This window comes from Eupeodes corollae, chromosome 1 (assembly GCF_945859685.1).
Source record: "Eupeodes corollae chromosome 1, idEupCoro1.1, whole genome shotgun sequence".
NCBI classification, from domain to species: domain Eukaryota; kingdom Metazoa; phylum Arthropoda; class Insecta; order Diptera; family Syrphidae; genus Eupeodes; species Eupeodes corollae.
In genome coordinates, this window is record NC_079147.1 from 183,978,501 (window position 1) to 183,996,535 (window position 18,035).

Sequence of the window (18,035 nt, forward strand, 5' to 3'; positions counted from 1 at the left end):
ATGAAACGTGTTTTGAACGCCCGGCGAACTTTCTTTTTTATCATGTCGAATGTATTTAAATACGCTTGTATGTACGCTTCCGCAGGAATTTCTTGATGTTTTTCATTCCAATGAACCGTTTCTGGATTTCATGGGAGATACCATTCCATGAGATGAAAGAGTTTTCAATGCATCCCGAAAAAGTTAAACTGGGCACCGAGATCTTGTGATTAGGCGACGTAAGATTTTGGTGTGTGCGTGTGTTTTTTTTAAAGTGATATGCAAAAGCTATTACATATTAAATGCCATTGGTCAAATTTAGGGACATGCTGTTCATAGCTCGTATATTCTTAAATACGCTTGCAAACCAGTTTTTTTATAGGGGAATCAGAAGTTTAAGAACTTAGTTATATTAAACCGATTTTAATTGTAAAACTACTTGAATTAGAATCCAACCAAAGAAATATATATTAAATATCTGGTCGAAATAAAGGAGTTGATTTTGAAAAGAAAGAAGAGCTAGAAGGAAAGGACATTCCTTACATACCTTTGCTTGGTAGATTTCTAAAAAGTCTGACGCTCAAGTTTTGAAAAAAATGCCCACGATAGCCTTAAAAGAAACTCTAATTATTATAAAGGAGTGCCTTAAACTAAGAAGTCATTGCTATACCTTAACAAGGTTAGCCACAAACAGAATTTACGTGTTCGCTGCCGCCCATATAACTTTCGTTTTTTTTCACCCCTGTGCCAAAGTGTTTTCTGGCATAAAAGTGTATGTTAAGTGTTTATAAATTGCTCTCTGTCTCTCTTTTTCGAAGATTTGGAATCGTCTTTTGAAGAAGAGTTTTTGGATTAAGTTGTGATTCCAGGTGTTTCTGATGGACCTCTAACCGAATGGACAACAGTGAGTGGCCAATCCCTCAAAGCGTTCACTTTCAAACAGAATGGTGTTGTAAATATTAAACCCCAAGCATCAGCACGACCTATTGATGTTCTTGGGCTTATGGTCACAGAATAGGTCTTTCCTCTTATTGTCACCAAAAAAAATGCAAATGCCAACCAATTTTTACTGAGCACCACTATATACCACTAATAGGTAGACACCAACGTTCAAGAGGTACACAAATTCCTTGGAGTGGTGATGTATATGGGAATTGTAAAGTACCTATCTATTGCTCACATCTGGAGCACTGATAAGTTCTTCCAAAACTCCTTCGTGCTGCAAGTGATGTCGCAGAATAGATTCCAGTTACTTTTACAGTTCATTCACTTTGCGGACAATTCAATAAATAGTGGAAACGTTTGGGAAAAGTAAGTGGACTTTTGGACATACTTGAACAAAACTTCGTCAAAGCTAGAAGCCCAAAAGAAATTTTGACAGTAGATGTATCAATGGTCAGTATAACTCAGGAAAAGCACACAAGTATGGTATAAAAGTCTAAAAACTTTGTGATCCAGCCGTGTACACTTACACCAGTGCCATATATGCAGGAAAAATGATTCAAGTAAAAAAAGAGGAAAAGCTTCCCAAAGCACATCGTATTCGACTCAAATTGCCTTAGACTTGGCCGAAAAATAATTAGGCAAGGTTAGAACCATTGCCTTCAAATAATTTGAATACATGCATTTCCTTATATATACTTGTTTGGTATCACGTTACCATATATTATATAAAATATAATTGAAGTCTCTAGCGTTTTTCGTTCATGAGATATTCATGTTTAACCACAATGTTGACCTTTTTTTTAAACTGCTATGGTAAAATTTTTTGGCAGCTGGCCAATCAGATACCAGAAACTTGCCTTACTTTCAAGTCCCTTGTGTTGTTTGAACCTGCCCAATAACTTCCTACTAATTTCGATTCTTCTAACTCGCTAAACGAAAATACACAGCCCAGAGAGTCGACTATGAATCCAGGTGCAGAGAATTGCCACTTTGTAGGCGTTAAGGATTAAAAAGATCCTTGAAATCGGAAAGCATTACATTTGAATACAGTTTTGTGGGGATAGTAATACGTTTTCAATTCAGCTCTTAAGTGTCCAAAAATCAGCGGGGTTTTTACAAGATGCTAATCGGACTGCTTGCTTTTCAGTGTATAAACTTTTTTTTAGTCTTACAAAACTATTTTAACTTCTTATTGGCCTCTATATACAAACCCTTAAATCATCCTTGGGTAGAGTTACGGAAGATCGTCAACCACAAAAATGATGATAAACGAGCTTCTAGACTTTCTTCGTCAAACCAGGGTTCTTGTTTTTCGTTTTCTTTCGTTTGGTTGAGTCCTTCTTGTGGGTATGAGGCTTTCACAATCCGTTTAAACACCCCTTCCAAGAACATTTCTCTTGATGTCTTTGAGAATTGGACATTTACCCATGAAGTGAAATACATGCATCTTCTCTCACTTGTAGATTACATAAGGAGCATAATATTGGTAAATCCTTCCTATGTGGAATGCAGTATCATCTTTTGCAATTAGATGGTACAGTGATTCTTTTCATTGATTGAAATCAAAGGTATCTATGTTAAGGTCCATGTCACTCCGCCACTATCGTCGGTAAACGGTAATTATCCATATTCATGATTTTGAGCACATAATCAATCCGTATTCGAAGTGTCCGTACAAAGAGTGGTTGCAGTCCCGTTTCCAACATAACTATATAGTTCGGCGTATTCGATGGCACCCGGAAGATCCTTTTAACGTAGAAGCGTAACAATTTTTCCACATCTTCATATTGTTTCGCTCCCCACACTTGAGCTAAATAGAATAAGATTGATTCTGCTACTGCTTTAAAAACTGTGTACTTACTGCTGTGTGCGATATTTCTGTTTGAGAAACACCTACTCCAAGATGCGCTGATGGCGGCTTATGCACTTTTAAGCTTTTCTCTTAGATGCGTTTTCATATTTAATTTTTTTGTCAAAATCACTCCAAGGTATTTGAACTCTTTGACAATCTCTATATTTTCAATATTGTAGTTTCATTTTTCATTAAGGCAGTTTCTACCTCCTCCGTTCTTAAAAATCATGATCTTGGACTTTTCCATGTTTACTATTAGGTTACATATTTTACAGTACTTAAAAATGCGGTTTATCATAAGCTGTAGTGATTCTGGAGATGACGCGAGAACCACAATATTATCCGCAAACAAGAGTGCTTAAATTAATCCTGCTGCATGTTCGATATCTGCAGGTAAGACATCGACTAAGCCTTCGATAAATAGAGCGAATAGGCTTGGACTCATCGTACAACCTTGTCTAACACCTGATTCAGTTCTAAACCAATCCGACTTTTCTCTACCATTCCAAACTGCTGGATTAGTATTCAATCCATATACAGGCTTTGCAGGACTCTTCCAAATTTTAACAACATTCCCATACCAAAGAGCTTATAGAAAAGAGCTTGCCTATTCACCGTGTCAAATGCAGACTTAAAATCCACGAAAAACGAGTATAACTTCTTCCTTCTTCTTATAAATGAATCCGCAATGCTTTTCAGAACAAAGATATGATCGATTGTTGAGTAACCGGATCTAAAGCCTGCCTGAGATTCTTTCAACAGCTTATTGTCTTCAATCAATTTATTGAGCCGTGTTTGCAGAACAGATGTAAATATTTTATAACACGAATTTAAAAAAGATATTTCTCGATAGTTCGACATCACAGACCAGCTTCTTTTTTTGTAGATCGGAAAAATGATTGATTTCCTAAATTCTTGAGGAATCATACCTGATTCCAACACCTCGTTGTAAACTGCAGTAAGCTTACTTATTAACTCAACGGTTCCATACTTAAAAAATTCCGCTGGCTTCATTTTTTTCGTTGCTGCATCTACTTCTTCGTTTGTTATATCTGTGTCCAAAACTTCATTACAAATACCCGGATGTGCAAAATGAAAGTTGTTTCCTTCATGAATTGGGTTAAGCAATTTTTTAAAATGGTCTGCTAAAAGAAAGGGGCTCAACATGGGATGGATTTTAACCAGTTTACCATTGAAATGGTTCACCAACTTCCAAAAGTCCTTCGAGTTCATACAATTTGATAACCGTCTAGCTTCTGTCTCAAAGTATTTTGTTTTCTTTTGGAAACACAAGGTCCTGTAATAGGTGTTTACTTGAAGATTTTGTCTTTTAAAGTGCTCATGGCTTGAGGGACGATAAGCTCTTACCACCAAATGATAATTTTCTGGGCTTGTTTGAGTATGTGAGAAGATTTGTAACTCTCTCAAAAATAACTTCTTCTAGTTTGTTATTTCCTTGCCTTGTAACTTTTCTTGAATAATGAAGTTTGAAATAATTTTCATCACATACCATGAAAATTTCCTGTTTCAAAGGAAAGTTTGAATACGTACGTAAGCGGTTCAACTAAAGCAATTCCACATTTTTGTTTTTTACAATCGGGGAATTTCACCGGAGCCGCCTGAGCTGTCATCAATCAACACGGAAAGAAGATTCAAGACAGTACTCTAGCGCACAGGGATATGACAACAGCTTCTTCTTCACCAACTACTTAAACCCTATTATAAAAATGTCTCTCGGAAAATTGGTCGCAAAAGCTTTAAAGATATCGACTGTTTTATCTAAACAAAAATTAATGTAAATGAAGGTAATTGGAGCCATCTGATTTCTCCCTAACGTTGACAAGTTTTCAAGATCTTTAAGGATCATCTTTTAGAGAGGTATACCCATGAGTTGATGAGTTATAACCAAAATTAGAAAGAATCTTAAATTCATTATAAAAAGAGTAGTTCGTTTTAGGTACATTTTCCATGACTTATTTCTTTCATAATAATTTCATATTTTTCAATCACTTACCTTCTGCATCTGATTCGTTCTTTTTATTAAGATAACCCTGTTGCTTTCGTTCACCTTCTTTAGCTGATATTAGTAATTTTCGTAAAATTTGATCCGATATAGATTCTGTTTCAGGAAGATTTTCCAAAGCTTAAGAAAAGAATAAAAACAAACAAAAATTCGTAAAGAAGCTTTTAAAAAAATATTAAATAAATAAATATTTACGTTCGGAAATATCAGCAAACCCTTTCATCATTTGTTGAGCAAATGCTTCAAAATCGGTATCTCTGGTTACAACTGAAAAACCACTCTTAGGACTCGAAAGATGTTCTAAATTATTATTGTCAACTGGCAACTTTTTATGTTCATTCTCAGCTAAAATACATAAACAAAATCAGTAATAACAACATTTGTCTCTTTTAAAATTTGATGGGTGATGTAAATTAGTTATGTACGTACAAGAAGATTCATTTGAATGTTCCTGAAATAACGCTCTAGATTTCTTCTTTTTTGGTTTTGCTAAAGAGAATCAAACAATAATAACAAGTTGTATTATAATTGAGGATATTTTATAATTATGGAGCAAGCCTTAAAGTGGATTTAAACTCACCAGTTTTAACTTTAGTCTTGGATCTTCTAGAAGGCGTATGAACTTGTTTATCTGGAATTACAACTGAAAAGAAACTAAATTCAATAAACCACTCTTAATTTAAAAATCATTAAAAATAAGCTATACCCATGCTATTAGTTGCTCGAAATATTTTCTTTGTTGGAGTTTCGGTTTCACTTTGATCTAAAAGAAGATCAAACAAATTTAAGTGAAATAAATTTCTAAGCTTTGTTTTATACCTTCTTCTTCCTTCACAACAACATTATCACATGTATGTTTCTTTAAATCCTCATAAGTCTTGCAAATCTCGCCACATTGCTGACAAGTGTTATGTTTCTTTTTGTGATTATTTAAATCTCTTGAGTTTGCAAATTTTAAATTACAAATCTACAAATAAAATTCTTAAACATCTTGAATTTGAATTTTTTATACAAATTGAACTCTTACATCACATTGGCTACCAGAGGGACCATAAAATATATGCGGTGGTCGACCTATAGTAGTACGTGTGGCCTCTTTTTGTGGTGATGCATTTTCCATTCTGCGATTATGTATTTTTTGTAAATGAGTACTAAGAGCATAAGATGTAACAAATTTCTGACCGCATAGACGACAATCATTTTTATATTGACAATTGCGTTCGTGTAGTTTAAGAGCTGTACGACTTTTTAAAAACATATCACAAAATTTACACTGATTAGAATTTAATTCGATATTAGATTCTTCGCTTCGTAGACTATCTTCGTTTTGAGATAAATTTGTTAGAGGTGTTAAGGATTCGTGTGGTTCTTCCAAAGCGACGGAATCTTTTGTTGATGGTTCTTCTTTTGGCACTAGCTGCAAAGGAAAGATAAAAGATTTTACACTCAAACAAATACAAATATTTAAGACATACCCAATCTTCTGATATTTGTACTTCAGGTTCTCTAATGTCAAGTGATGATGGGAAATAGTCCATTTCATTTTCAGCTGTAGAAAAAAAACTAAGTTTAGAAACAAAGTCTACTTCACATAAAAAAGTCTTAAGAAACAATTAAACGAGTAAGCCTCAACAACGCAAAACACAGAATTTCCGAGCAAAGGAATATACCTAGACTGTGGCAGCCTTATGGAGCAACGTTTTATCAAAACGGATACAAGTCTTGACCAAAGTTTCATTGGAACTGCAAGAAACAAATTTCCAAGCAAAAAAATCTCCATAGCTTTTACAACTTAGCAGATATCAATATGCTTATTGATTGGTATTCGTAAGTTCGTAACTCTGCTTTAGTTAGAGGGTGTAGCAACGGATGGAGAGACGAAAGAGGATACATTCCAAAGTCTTTGTTCAAGTCTACGTAAAAGAACAAAAGCCACTCGAAAAGAACAAACAACTTTGTGTGTTTTGTTAATTTTAAGGAAGCACATGAAACGGTGAAAAGGCAGGCTTTGATCTATAAACTAGCATCGCTTAAAGTATCCTAGTTGGGTTTCATGCTTCTGGATGCGTGTTTTACAAGGGTTCATCTTAAGCCATAGTTTTTTTGCTTTAAATTGATGATGTTGCTGACATTCTTTTTGTTGGAGTAAACTGTGTTCGAAATCTAATAAAGGTTGCTAGCGGAAAATCCTTTTGCACTCCACTCCATGAAAACGAAGATCATGATTTTTAATTGTTAAAATATTGCTATCTTTAAATTTAAACTTTTTAAAATACGAAAAGATGAAAGTACCGGAGCTAAGTTAGCACTCAACATAATGTGGTAAACATTTTTCACAAATTCAAACATTGATTTTGCTTAAAATTATTAATACTTGTGTGTTATGGAATGCTTTGGAGCTTTTGGAGTCTTTTGACCATTTTAAAGGGATCCAAAGGTATTTCTTGAAGCAACTTACCGTCTCTACACCTTTGTATGCCTTTTATTTGAAGGCTCACTGTGTTTTATATAACCAGAGTTATAAAGACAAACGGGAACAGTTTTCAGAGATCAATCGTGTTTAGATCGCTACAGTTCTTTTTTTTTCCAGGGAATGGAATCAGCGTTACTTACTTTATTATTTTCCGAACGTAACGTAAGTAGGTTAGGTTAGGTTTAAGTGGCTATCCGTGATGGAAGTAGGAAACACTGAGGCAAGTTTAATGGCAGAATATTCGACCTGTACTTAACTAAAGCATCGGCTAAATCGACCGCATCGAATTCCAGATTAATATACAAGAGTTCCAATCATCTTATATTATCTGCAGAAAGCATCTTTAACATTTTGTTTCCTAGTGGTTTCGCAGAGGAATCACAAAATTAATACTTTTCTGATATCTACCTAGTGGTTTGATGACAAACACCAAATCCTTTTGTGCAAAATGTAATTGACACTTTCTGGAACAAATGGTAAACAACAACTTTACGGTTATATACAAAAATATTAACAGAAACTATCAATACTTATTCAAATTTAGAAGTTAACTCAAATATCTTTCATTTTCAGTGAGTCTGTTTTCATTTTGGTTAAAGATACTTTTATTTTTGTTTTTGTCTCCACAATAACTATCGCTTTAAAATTGATATCAACACATTTGGTATCCCACAAGGATCACCATTATCAGTTGCGCTTTTCATAATGGCTTTCAATGAGATCAGTGTCATGATTGAAAAATATAAAATTCTCGATCATTGTGTTTACGCTGATGATCTTTTCATCATGTGCAAACTCAACGATTTAGAGAAAACAAAAAATTAATTTTCAAAAATTGTAATCGATATTGTAAAATGGTGTAATAACTCAGGAGCAAAGCTCTCATTAAACAAATGTAAAACTCTACATATATGTCGCAAATTATCATGTCCTAACCTTGACTTAGCTATAAATAATGTAAATATTGAAAGCGTAGAAAACTTAGATATTTAAGAATTAAGATTTAATACTTAGTATAATTGGAAACCACACTGTATGAATCTTAAAAAGAGCCTAGCTGCAAGAAGCAATATTATAAGTTATTTATCCAACAATAATTAAATGTTCACATTAATACACTATGTAGAATTACTAAAGGTTTAGTTTTCGCAAGAAGGGGTATTAACGCAAGTAGGAGTATCAACGCCTATCGGACTACAAGAATAGACTACATCATGGCAGAGGCTGGACTTCCTACTTTGGAACAGCGTCAATCAGAAAGCCTGTTAAAAATACTGCCAAAGCTTCTATTCTCGAAGGACTCCGTCATTGATAAAGAGATCGACTCAACCTCCAACTTGAAAAAAATATGCGTGTTCCATCTACAATTGCTAAAGCCTTGTCAACTGCAAAGGAAATGGGGTTACCATTTAAGCGTTTCAAAAAAAACACCACTTCAACCTTCCTACCGTGGAAAATTAATAAAAACTCGTTTGAACTAACTCTACCAGTATACAACAAAGACAACACAAACAACACAGTCTATCATTCCACTTTAGCCGAAATCATGTAAAATTTAAAACAAGAAAGTTGGATTCCTGTCTTCACGGATGGGTCTAAATCAACTTTAAATACTTCGTTTGCAGTAACTCAAGAAGACGGAGCTCTGTTAAGAGCTGGAGTTTTATGGGAATTCTCATCAATCTTCATTTCTGAAGCTGCTAAAACTGTCCGGGAATCCACTTCTAAAGCAGTAATTTTCTCCGCCAGTCTAAAGTAATCCTTAATCCGAACAACAACAACTAAATAATTACCAATATAAGATATTTGCTCATAAAACACACGACAAAATTAAAATGAATGTGGGTACCCAGTCATATCGGTATACCAGGCAATGAATATGTCGACAAAGCTGCAAAACTCTGCAACGAAGCACCTGTTTGTACTTTCGATACATTTTCAAAGAACGACATTCAAAGATATATCGATCAATTACTTTAAAAGAACGAAATTTTCAACTGGAATAGCTACAAAAATCATTATGCAAAGATAAACACTGACCGATACGCTACCTACCGCTATCTACCCATCATCACTCTCTCTAGGACAACAATATCAAACTTTATTCGCCTTCGCTTAGGACACAGTTAACTCACCAAAACCTATTAAGGAAAAATAGCCCACCACTCTGCCCGCCATGCAACAACAACTTGAACATATATTTGGCTTATCATCATGTGGAATTTCCAAAAAATGAATGCTGTTCTAAAAACAGACCAAAATATTTATTCATTTTTTAATACCTATGAATATTTTGATAATATAATTAACTAATAAGTTATATTAGAGTGGCAAGCTTTTGTAGCTAGAGCTCTTTTCTATTAACATAGGATTTGTAATTTTATGTTTATAAATAATAATAATACATTAAAATTGAAAGAATGCTGTAAAATTGAGCACCTCAACATTACATTTTTTAGTGTAACATAAATTGCAACACTGACTTTCTGAGTCACTGCACCTTCCTTCATGCGATATTCACAAATTTACAATTACTGAGATATACAACGACAATGGCAGCTCCTAACGTGCCGTTTTAGTCTTTTAAAACTATAAAATAACAATCGAAACTATTTGTTGTTGAAGTAAGCGAAAATAAGACCACAAACCTGCTTTTGGTTTTAACAAACGAAACAACTCACATGAACTTTCTGTTACAAAACGTCACTAAATTAAAGAGTTAACCGTGCTCAGAGGTCCAACGAAGAATTACCAAAAAAAAAAACCAACAGCTTTTACTACTACTATTTGTTCCTGTAAGCATGGTAACAAATCTTTTTCAGCTTGAGAACTGATTCACAGAGCTTGTTTCAAATCCAAGTATCTACTTGAATAACACCTTAAATGCTGTCTTAGAAATTATAGCAATAATAGCAATGTTCTTATAATTATACATCCTAAATTCATTTTTACTGTTGGGGCAAATTTGTTCACAAAAATGCTTTGAAATCAACATTTGTATAGAGGAACTAGTTGACCCGACAAACGTTGTTTTGTCATATAAATAATTTCTAGAAATTATTTGGATAGAAATAAATAACTTATTGTAAGTGTGTAAAGATGTGGTATATACAGATATGGCCATAAACACCAAACAGAGTTTTAAAAATTCAATTTTTTATGAACTTAAAAGTATTTTTTCTTTTCAAGTTTGGTCTTCATTTTTAAATTTTTTTTTCTTTCAAACTAAAATTACCCATTATTTGTTGTAAAATTATAACATAAATTATTTTGAATTCGTAATTGTAAAAAAAGGAATACATTTCGTGAACATTTTAATAGATACAAAGATATAAAAAAATTAAATTAAATGCAGAGCTATTCTGGATCTAAAAATTATTTTAAAATCTAGCAGCCTGGCTCTAAGATTTAATTACAGTGTGACATCTGTTGGGTATTGAGTCAAATAATCGGTGGCATCCGTCCATTGAAATATTGTACCACTCCTGTTGAACCATCCTCCACAGAGCGGTTTAATTTTTGTTAAATGTTTCCCAACCACACATTTTAAATCTCCCCAAAATGTTCTATGGGATTTAAGTCAGGCAATTAGGATGGCCACTCCTATACGCTTATTTTTTGGTCCTTAAAATACTTTTGAGCAGATTTGAATATGTGCTTAGGGTCGTTGTGCTGCTATAGAACACATTTGAGAGGCAGTTTCTCGTCCCCATCAGGCAGCATCGTATCCTTCATGATATTCACCTTCATATTTTGATCCATTTTACCCTCAATCAAATGTATTGGTCCAACGTCATACCAAGAAAATTGTGATGTTGCCGTCACCGTATTCTGAATGTATTTGGGATTCAGTTCTTTGAAATCAAGCCTTTTAACGCTTTGTCATTGCCGAACAAATTTATCTTTGTTTCGTCCATCCACAAAACATCCCTGCACTTTTTCCTCCTTCTGGCCCACTTCAATCAAAATGATCGTGGGCGAATTTAAACCGCGTTGTTATATTTTGTTTTCCTTAGAAAGGGCACCATTCTAGCGATCCTTCTGAACAAGTTAGCTTCAACAGGTTTTCTACAAACAGTTTTGGGAGTTATTGGAAGATATAGTTTGTTTTTTTATTTGTCTTGAAGACTTGTAAGGGTTATTTTTGTAGGCGCAAATTATCTTTCAGTCTTCCCTCGGGGTTGTTGGTTTGCTTGGGGATACCCTCTGTATTTTGGCTCTCCTCATTATTCTAGCTATTTCCCTAAAAGATTTTCCCTCACTTCGTAGAACTAAAATGATAGCTTTCTCTTCTAGGGAACAATGCTTACCGCTTCACCTTTTTTCCTTAAAATATTATTAAAATAATTTGAATTTACTTCCTAAAGTTATTGTTTTATAAATAAAAACAAATATTAAAATTAGTTGAATATTAAGGTTTGTGTTAAAATGTGTTTATATTTTAATGTCCACACAGTCTTAACGGTTCATCTCCAAACGATCAAAAATAAAAAAAAAACCATGTTATGCATACAAAAGTAAAACTTTTTTTTGATAAAGGTTAAAACTACTTTTAATTCATGTTTTTGTTTTAATTTGGTTTTACTCTTATCAACTGTCTCTGTGTGTATTTTAATGTCCATGTCTGTAAGTGGGATATGTATAGAGCAATGTAAACGGTGACAAAATATTAAAATAACAAATCACCAAACAATTTACAGCTTCGGTAGCATTATAAGCTGTATCAATAGATTTGTATGACACCTAATCTCCTGGTAACAAATGTTGTATCTTGAGATTTAATTCGTTCACATCCACATTTTTGCTTCTAAAATAAATATGATTTGTATATTGTCTGTGTACCTCGGGAAATATCTGCTCAATAAGAGCATCTTGTGAATCAATAATCTTGCAGAAATCGACTGGTAATTTTATGCATGCAGTTGCATCTGTAGTAACTTTTCCGTCGCCTATATCTACCAGTTGTTTTAAGAATGTTTCAGCGGTAGGATCTTGAAGCATTTTAATAAGCATATTTACTTTCAGTTGTACTCTTTCAACATTGAAGTAAGCGAAAATAAAACCACAAACCTGCTTTTGGTTTTAACAAACGAAACAACTCACATGCACTTTCTGTTACAAAACGTGCCGAACAAATTTATCTTTGTTTCGTCCATCCACAAAACATCCCTGCACTTTTTCCTCCTTCTGGCCCACTTCAATCAAAATGATCGTGGACGAATTTAAACCGCGTTGTTATATTTTGTTTTCCTTAGAAAGGGCACCATTCTAGCGATCCTTCTGAACAAGTTAGCTTCAACAGGTTTTCTACAAACAGTTTTGGGAGTTATTGGAAGATATAGTTTGTTTTTTTATTTGTCTTGAAGACTTGTAAGGGTTATTTTTGTAGGCGCAAATTATCTTTCAGTCTTCCCTCGGGGTTGTTGGTTTGCTTGGGGATACCCTCTGTATTTTGGCTCTCCTCATTATTCTAGCTATTTCCCTAAAAGATTTTCCCTCACTTCGTAGAACTAAAATGATAGCTTTCTCTTCTAGGGAACAATGCTTACCGCTACACCTTTTTTTCCTTAAAATATTATTAAAATAATTTGAATTTACTTCCTAAAGTTATTGTTTTATAAATAAAAACAAATATTAAAAACTAATATTTTAGATACTAGTTAAATATTAAGGTTTGTGTTAAAATGTGTTTATATTTTAATGTCCACACAGTCTTAACGGTTCATCTCCAAACGATCAAAAATATAAAAAAAACCATGTTATGCATACAAAAGTCAAACTTTTTTTTGATAAAGGTTAAAACTACTTTTAATTCATGTTTTTGTTTTAATTTGGTTTTACTCTTAGCAACTATCTCTGTGTGTATTTTAATGTCCATGTCTGTAAGTGGGATATGTATAGAGCAATGTAAACGGTGACAAAATATTAAAATAACAAATCACCAAACAATTTACAGCTTCGGTAGCATTATAAGCTGCATCAATAGATTTGTATGACACCTAATCTCCTGGTAACAAGTGTTGTATCTTGAGATTGTATTCGTTCACATCCACATTTTTGCTTCTAAAATTGCTGTTTCTGCCAGGCACTCATGATTCGTATATTGTCTGTATATCTCGGGAAATAAGAGCATCTTGTGAATCAATAATCTTGCAGAAATCGACTGGTAATTTTATGCATGCAGTTGCATCTGTAGTAACTTTTCCGTCGCCTATATCTACCAGTTGTTTTAAGAATGTTTCAGCGGTAGGATCTTGAAGCATTTTAATAAGCATATTTACTTTCAGTTGTACTCTTTCAACATTACGCCAGTGGAGATGATTTTAAGCACCCGTTGATCTCATCACTGTTTGTCTAAAATCACCTGAAAGGAGTAACGTAGTGCCGCCAAATAGTCTGCAGTTGTTTTTTATTTTTCAATGTCCTGTTCACGGCCTCAAGCGAATAATTGTGTGACGAAGTGCATTCATCTCAGATGATAATTTTGAACTGTATCAGTACCCTGGCCATCGATGATTAATGGTTTTTTTTTTTTTTATTACACAACGCATCTAAGTTAATTTAAATATTTAGTAGCAGTTTAAATACTAAATCAACTGTTCTGCCTCGGTCCAATAAAGTTGCCGCAATGCCACAAGATGCAACAGCCAATGCCATACCATTATTTGATCGTATTTTAGCAAGAATTAGCGAAGTAAGGAGTGTTTTGCCAGTCCCACCTGGTGCATCAAAAAAAAAAAAAAGAATCCACCTTGTCCTGCCGAAACTGCGAGCATTATGTGTTCAAAAATGTTTTTTTGTTCTTCATTCATTGGTGGGACATTGCAAGCAACAATTGCTGCCATTTCATGAGTATTGTATTGTAGTTCACGATTCAATACAGTGTCTATTAAAACAGATGCATTTCGATTTGGTGAATGCAATGATTTATAATTTTGACCAAGTTGATGTTTATGTTTGATTTGAGAACAATTAAAGTGGTGATTCTCATCGGCTTTGTTGATCTTTTTGATGATTAAATGAAAACAGTTTTCATCAGATTTTTCCCAACGTTTCGACGGTGATTTCGATGTGAATGCATACCGAAATAACTGAGTGGTAAGTTGGCAATGGTAATGCAAAGATCCTTAATTGCAATCAATGCTTCAATGTACATAACGTCACTGAGTACTATCAAAGGATCGTAGCACCGTGTACGATGTTGATGCAATTAAACCATAACACTTAGGAATATAAAAAATAGATAAAAACCTATTCTCAGACCTACCGAATGTATATGCAAAATTTTATTCAAATTGGTTAAGCGGTTTCGGGGAATATGGCAACTAACACTGTGACAGGAGAATTTTATATATTAGATCTATATGTTGAAAGGTTTATTATTGATAAAGCCAATCAGCTTTGTTGTATGCCATTGAACCAAAGCCTCTGAAACTTATGTTTAAAACTTAATCCACAATTAACAAACTAGGGGCTAATATGATTCCTAAATATGTGCCTATTTTATGCCTCTACGAAATAAACAATGTTATTCGATGCATTTGCTAGGTTTGTTTTTACTATTTCTATTTCTTTCAACCCTCTATGGAAGTTTTTAACAATGTCATCCGTCCATACATTTCAAAACAATTGAACTATGTCATTACTTCTGTGATGATGGTTTTCTAAAAACAAATGCCTAAACTTTCTTCATCTTTAAGCATAACCCTTAAGAAGTTCACCTTTAGAAACACTCAAGTGGTCTTTTTCCAAAATTAAACCAAAATGCTCATAAATAATTTGTCATGACATGAATATTACAATTGATGTGACAAATGCGTCATTTTGTTTTTTTTTCAAAAAATACAAATTTCAACATTCATTCTTAAATGTTTACGAATTAAGTACAATTGACTAAGAATTGTTATTAACAATTTGTTTGTTTAAGTTTTAGCGCAATTTCCATTCACAAAATCAAACTGACAAGTGTAGAAACGCAATATACTGTTAAAGAGGAAAATTACTGTCAATGTGCTTTGCTGCTTTTCCTTTCGTTTAATAAACAAAACTTTGTCAATGACTATTTCATAATTTCATCCTTCTCCTTCCCAAATGATTACCCAAACATTATATTTTTTTAAACTTACACTTAATTATGACTTCCTCACGAACAATTTGATTGAAATCATTGTCATCCAACGGTTCAGTTTTTATTTCAACCGCTTCCATTTCTACAGACTGTGCTTCCATGATTTCAGAATTTTAATTGATTTGTACAATAATTTCAAGATGTTGTTTAAAATTTAGAATATATGCAATTGATTTAGTGAATATTAAATAATTTATAGAAATTACTAACTCTTAGAATTTTACTTAATAAATTAACTTAAATGTAAAAATTAAAAAAATATATTTTGACCAGATCTCTTTGAACAGCAACACAACTGACAAGCGGAGAATTAACAAACAAAAAGCACTCGATTACCTGTCAAACGACACAGTGGAGGAGAGCTGAAACAAAACGGAACGGAATGGAACCAAAATGCAAGTCTACACTCATTTTCTGTTATGTGGTGAAATTTTGTCTGTCGTGTTTTTCATTTTCATATTTTCAAAGTTCGAGTTGGTTGAATCAGTTTTTATAAATTTTATTTTCGTTATGACGGTTGTGAAACTATCGTCATTGTGTTCGGTCAAGTTTGTCGACGGTTTATTCGTCTTAATTTTAAGTTAATTTGCTTACCCTTGCTCCGTATAAAATTATGGGACTTGATATTCTCAAATCCAATCAGTGGGGTGTGGAAAATTGGAAATTTTATCGGTATAACAACTTTTTCTAAATGTTTCTTTAATTGGTGGTATTGAAAAATGTGGATTCTAAAAATACTTTTCCGAAAATAACTGCGGGATGGAATAAAACGTAGTGTTCATCATCTTTATCAATAGACACAAATTCTTGATTGCCCGTGGCCGTGACCCGCTGCTTGACCGTTATTAGAATTTGGAGAATCGTCCACCGCACAGCTGGCTGCAGCCGGCGAATATGGACATGGAGGTGATGGAAGATTATTGGGGTGAGTTCATACTTTGTTTGGATTATTTTTCTAAAAAGTTCTGTTTGTTTAAATATTTGTTTAATTTTTGGGCTTACTCAGCGATGGAATCATTTGTCATATTTAAAATTTAAGTTAATTTTCTTGCCGGGGTCTTTGGTAAGAACAGTGAAGTTCTTAAGAAACGTTCAAATTATGAATAAGTTATTTGGTACATTTTTTGGGTTTTCACGTATTACAAATTCTTCACTTTAGATAAAAGTAGAAGTAGGATCCCACTGGGATTAGACGTTTGCTTAAGTTTTTATTCAAAGCGTTTATACAATTGGTAACCCTTATACATCTCGAAGGCATGTTCGTAGAGTATGATAAGTAGATTGTTGGTCCGGTATTACAATACACACATGTATTTAAAGCGCATGTTTCTTTGGGTTAAAGTGTTATCGGTGATGCTCTCGTTATTACACGAAGACTTTTCTCATTTTTAATTAATTGGAGTTAAATATACTCAAACTTTTGTTGCTTGCTTTGTTTGTCGGTGTGTGATTAAAGCATGGTACGCAACTCTAGCTTAAATTTAGCTTCCAGGCAAAAAACTGAATGAAGCTTAAATTTAGCACAGCATTTATCTCTAAATATTTTTGTTTCATAGTGTACATTATTCGGCTGTAAAAAAATTGACAGACTAAGAAATTACTCGGTGCATTTTTTACGAGCTAAATTTTGACAGATTATTTAAGGTCGTAGCTGAAAGGGGAAATGGTATGGGTTGAATCTTCTCAAAAACTTTGTTTTAATAGATATAGATATGCAGGGTTATCCATTTTGCGGTTTCAAAAGTATAGGGCTGGAATTCGACATCTGTCAAACTAAGTTGTTACACCAATTTTTTTACAGTTGAAAGTCTGACATTTACAACAATGGATCGCGCGACTCATTCAAATTGTTACAACCTACTACAAAAATTTAATATTTAGATATTGTGAGGTCCTTCGAGCAGGTTTGCAGATTTCCCAGATCTAAGCACAGACTAATGCTGGGCAGAGGCAGAGGCCCGTGTAAGCATTTACTAGTCATGGTTGGAGGTTCATGAGAGGTTGGATCAGTTCCTCAAGAAGAGAAAAGAATCAAATCAAATCAAATTCGAAAAACAACATAAAACATTTATATACATTAGCTTAATTCTAACATAAATAATATTTAACAATAACTTTAACTAAAACATTTGTTGGCACAACGGGGGCCTAACTTTATACATTGATGAAATTCAAAATTTAACATGTGTTTAACATGAAGTCGATGGCTAAAAAAAGTGTCGTTGGCGAGTTTCATCTCGGGTTGTTCAGTCCCGGTTGTCCTGATGGAGGTTGGTTGGGTGTGGCGGTGTTCAGCCGCGGTAGTATGCTGACTCCAGGCCAGCATAAAAGGAGACGTCGTCGTCAGTGGGGAGTTTGTCCAAGATATCCATACCACAAAGGTATCTCGGGTTCGGGTGCGTTCCTGATTGGCCATCCTTCTCATTAATTGGTTAGGGTGGCTGGCGACTTTGGTGACTATCTTCCTTGCTACCTGTGCAAGGAATTGGTCAAGTGGCTTGATTCCAGCTTCTTCGTAGACTCTACGATTACTATAGTGCTTCTGTCGTTGACGGTCGAATTGTAGATCAGTGCATATCCTTAGTATCTTCCTCTCGAAGACTTTAAGTCATTCCATTGCAGTTTTTGATATAGT

General features: G+C 33.9%; 1 protein-coding gene across 1 annotated transcript in view; it reads right to left on the bottom strand.

The window, feature by feature from the left end:
• LOC129943428 (uncharacterized) overlaps window positions 1-15,714 on the bottom strand; it is a 33,414-nt gene extending 17,700 nt beyond the window's left edge. The window contains exons 1-9 of the mRNA XM_056052864.1: window positions 15,399-15,714; window positions 6,275-6,348; window positions 5,827-6,216; window positions 5,619-5,766; window positions 5,506-5,562; window positions 5,380-5,442; window positions 5,229-5,288; window positions 4,995-5,144; window positions 4,791-4,919 (exon numbers count right to left, since the gene is read on the bottom strand). Of these exons, the coding sequence (XP_055908839.1) occupies window positions 4,791-4,919; window positions 4,995-5,144; window positions 5,229-5,288; window positions 5,380-5,442; window positions 5,506-5,562; window positions 5,619-5,766; window positions 5,827-6,216; window positions 6,275-6,348; window positions 15,399-15,501 (1,174 nt within the window). The 5' untranslated portion in view covers window positions 15,502-15,714. The remainder of the gene's footprint in view (window positions 1-4,790; window positions 4,920-4,994; window positions 5,145-5,228; window positions 5,289-5,379; window positions 5,443-5,505; window positions 5,563-5,618; window positions 5,767-5,826; window positions 6,217-6,274; window positions 6,349-15,398) is intronic.
• Window positions 15,715-18,035: the final 2,321 nt, after the last annotated feature.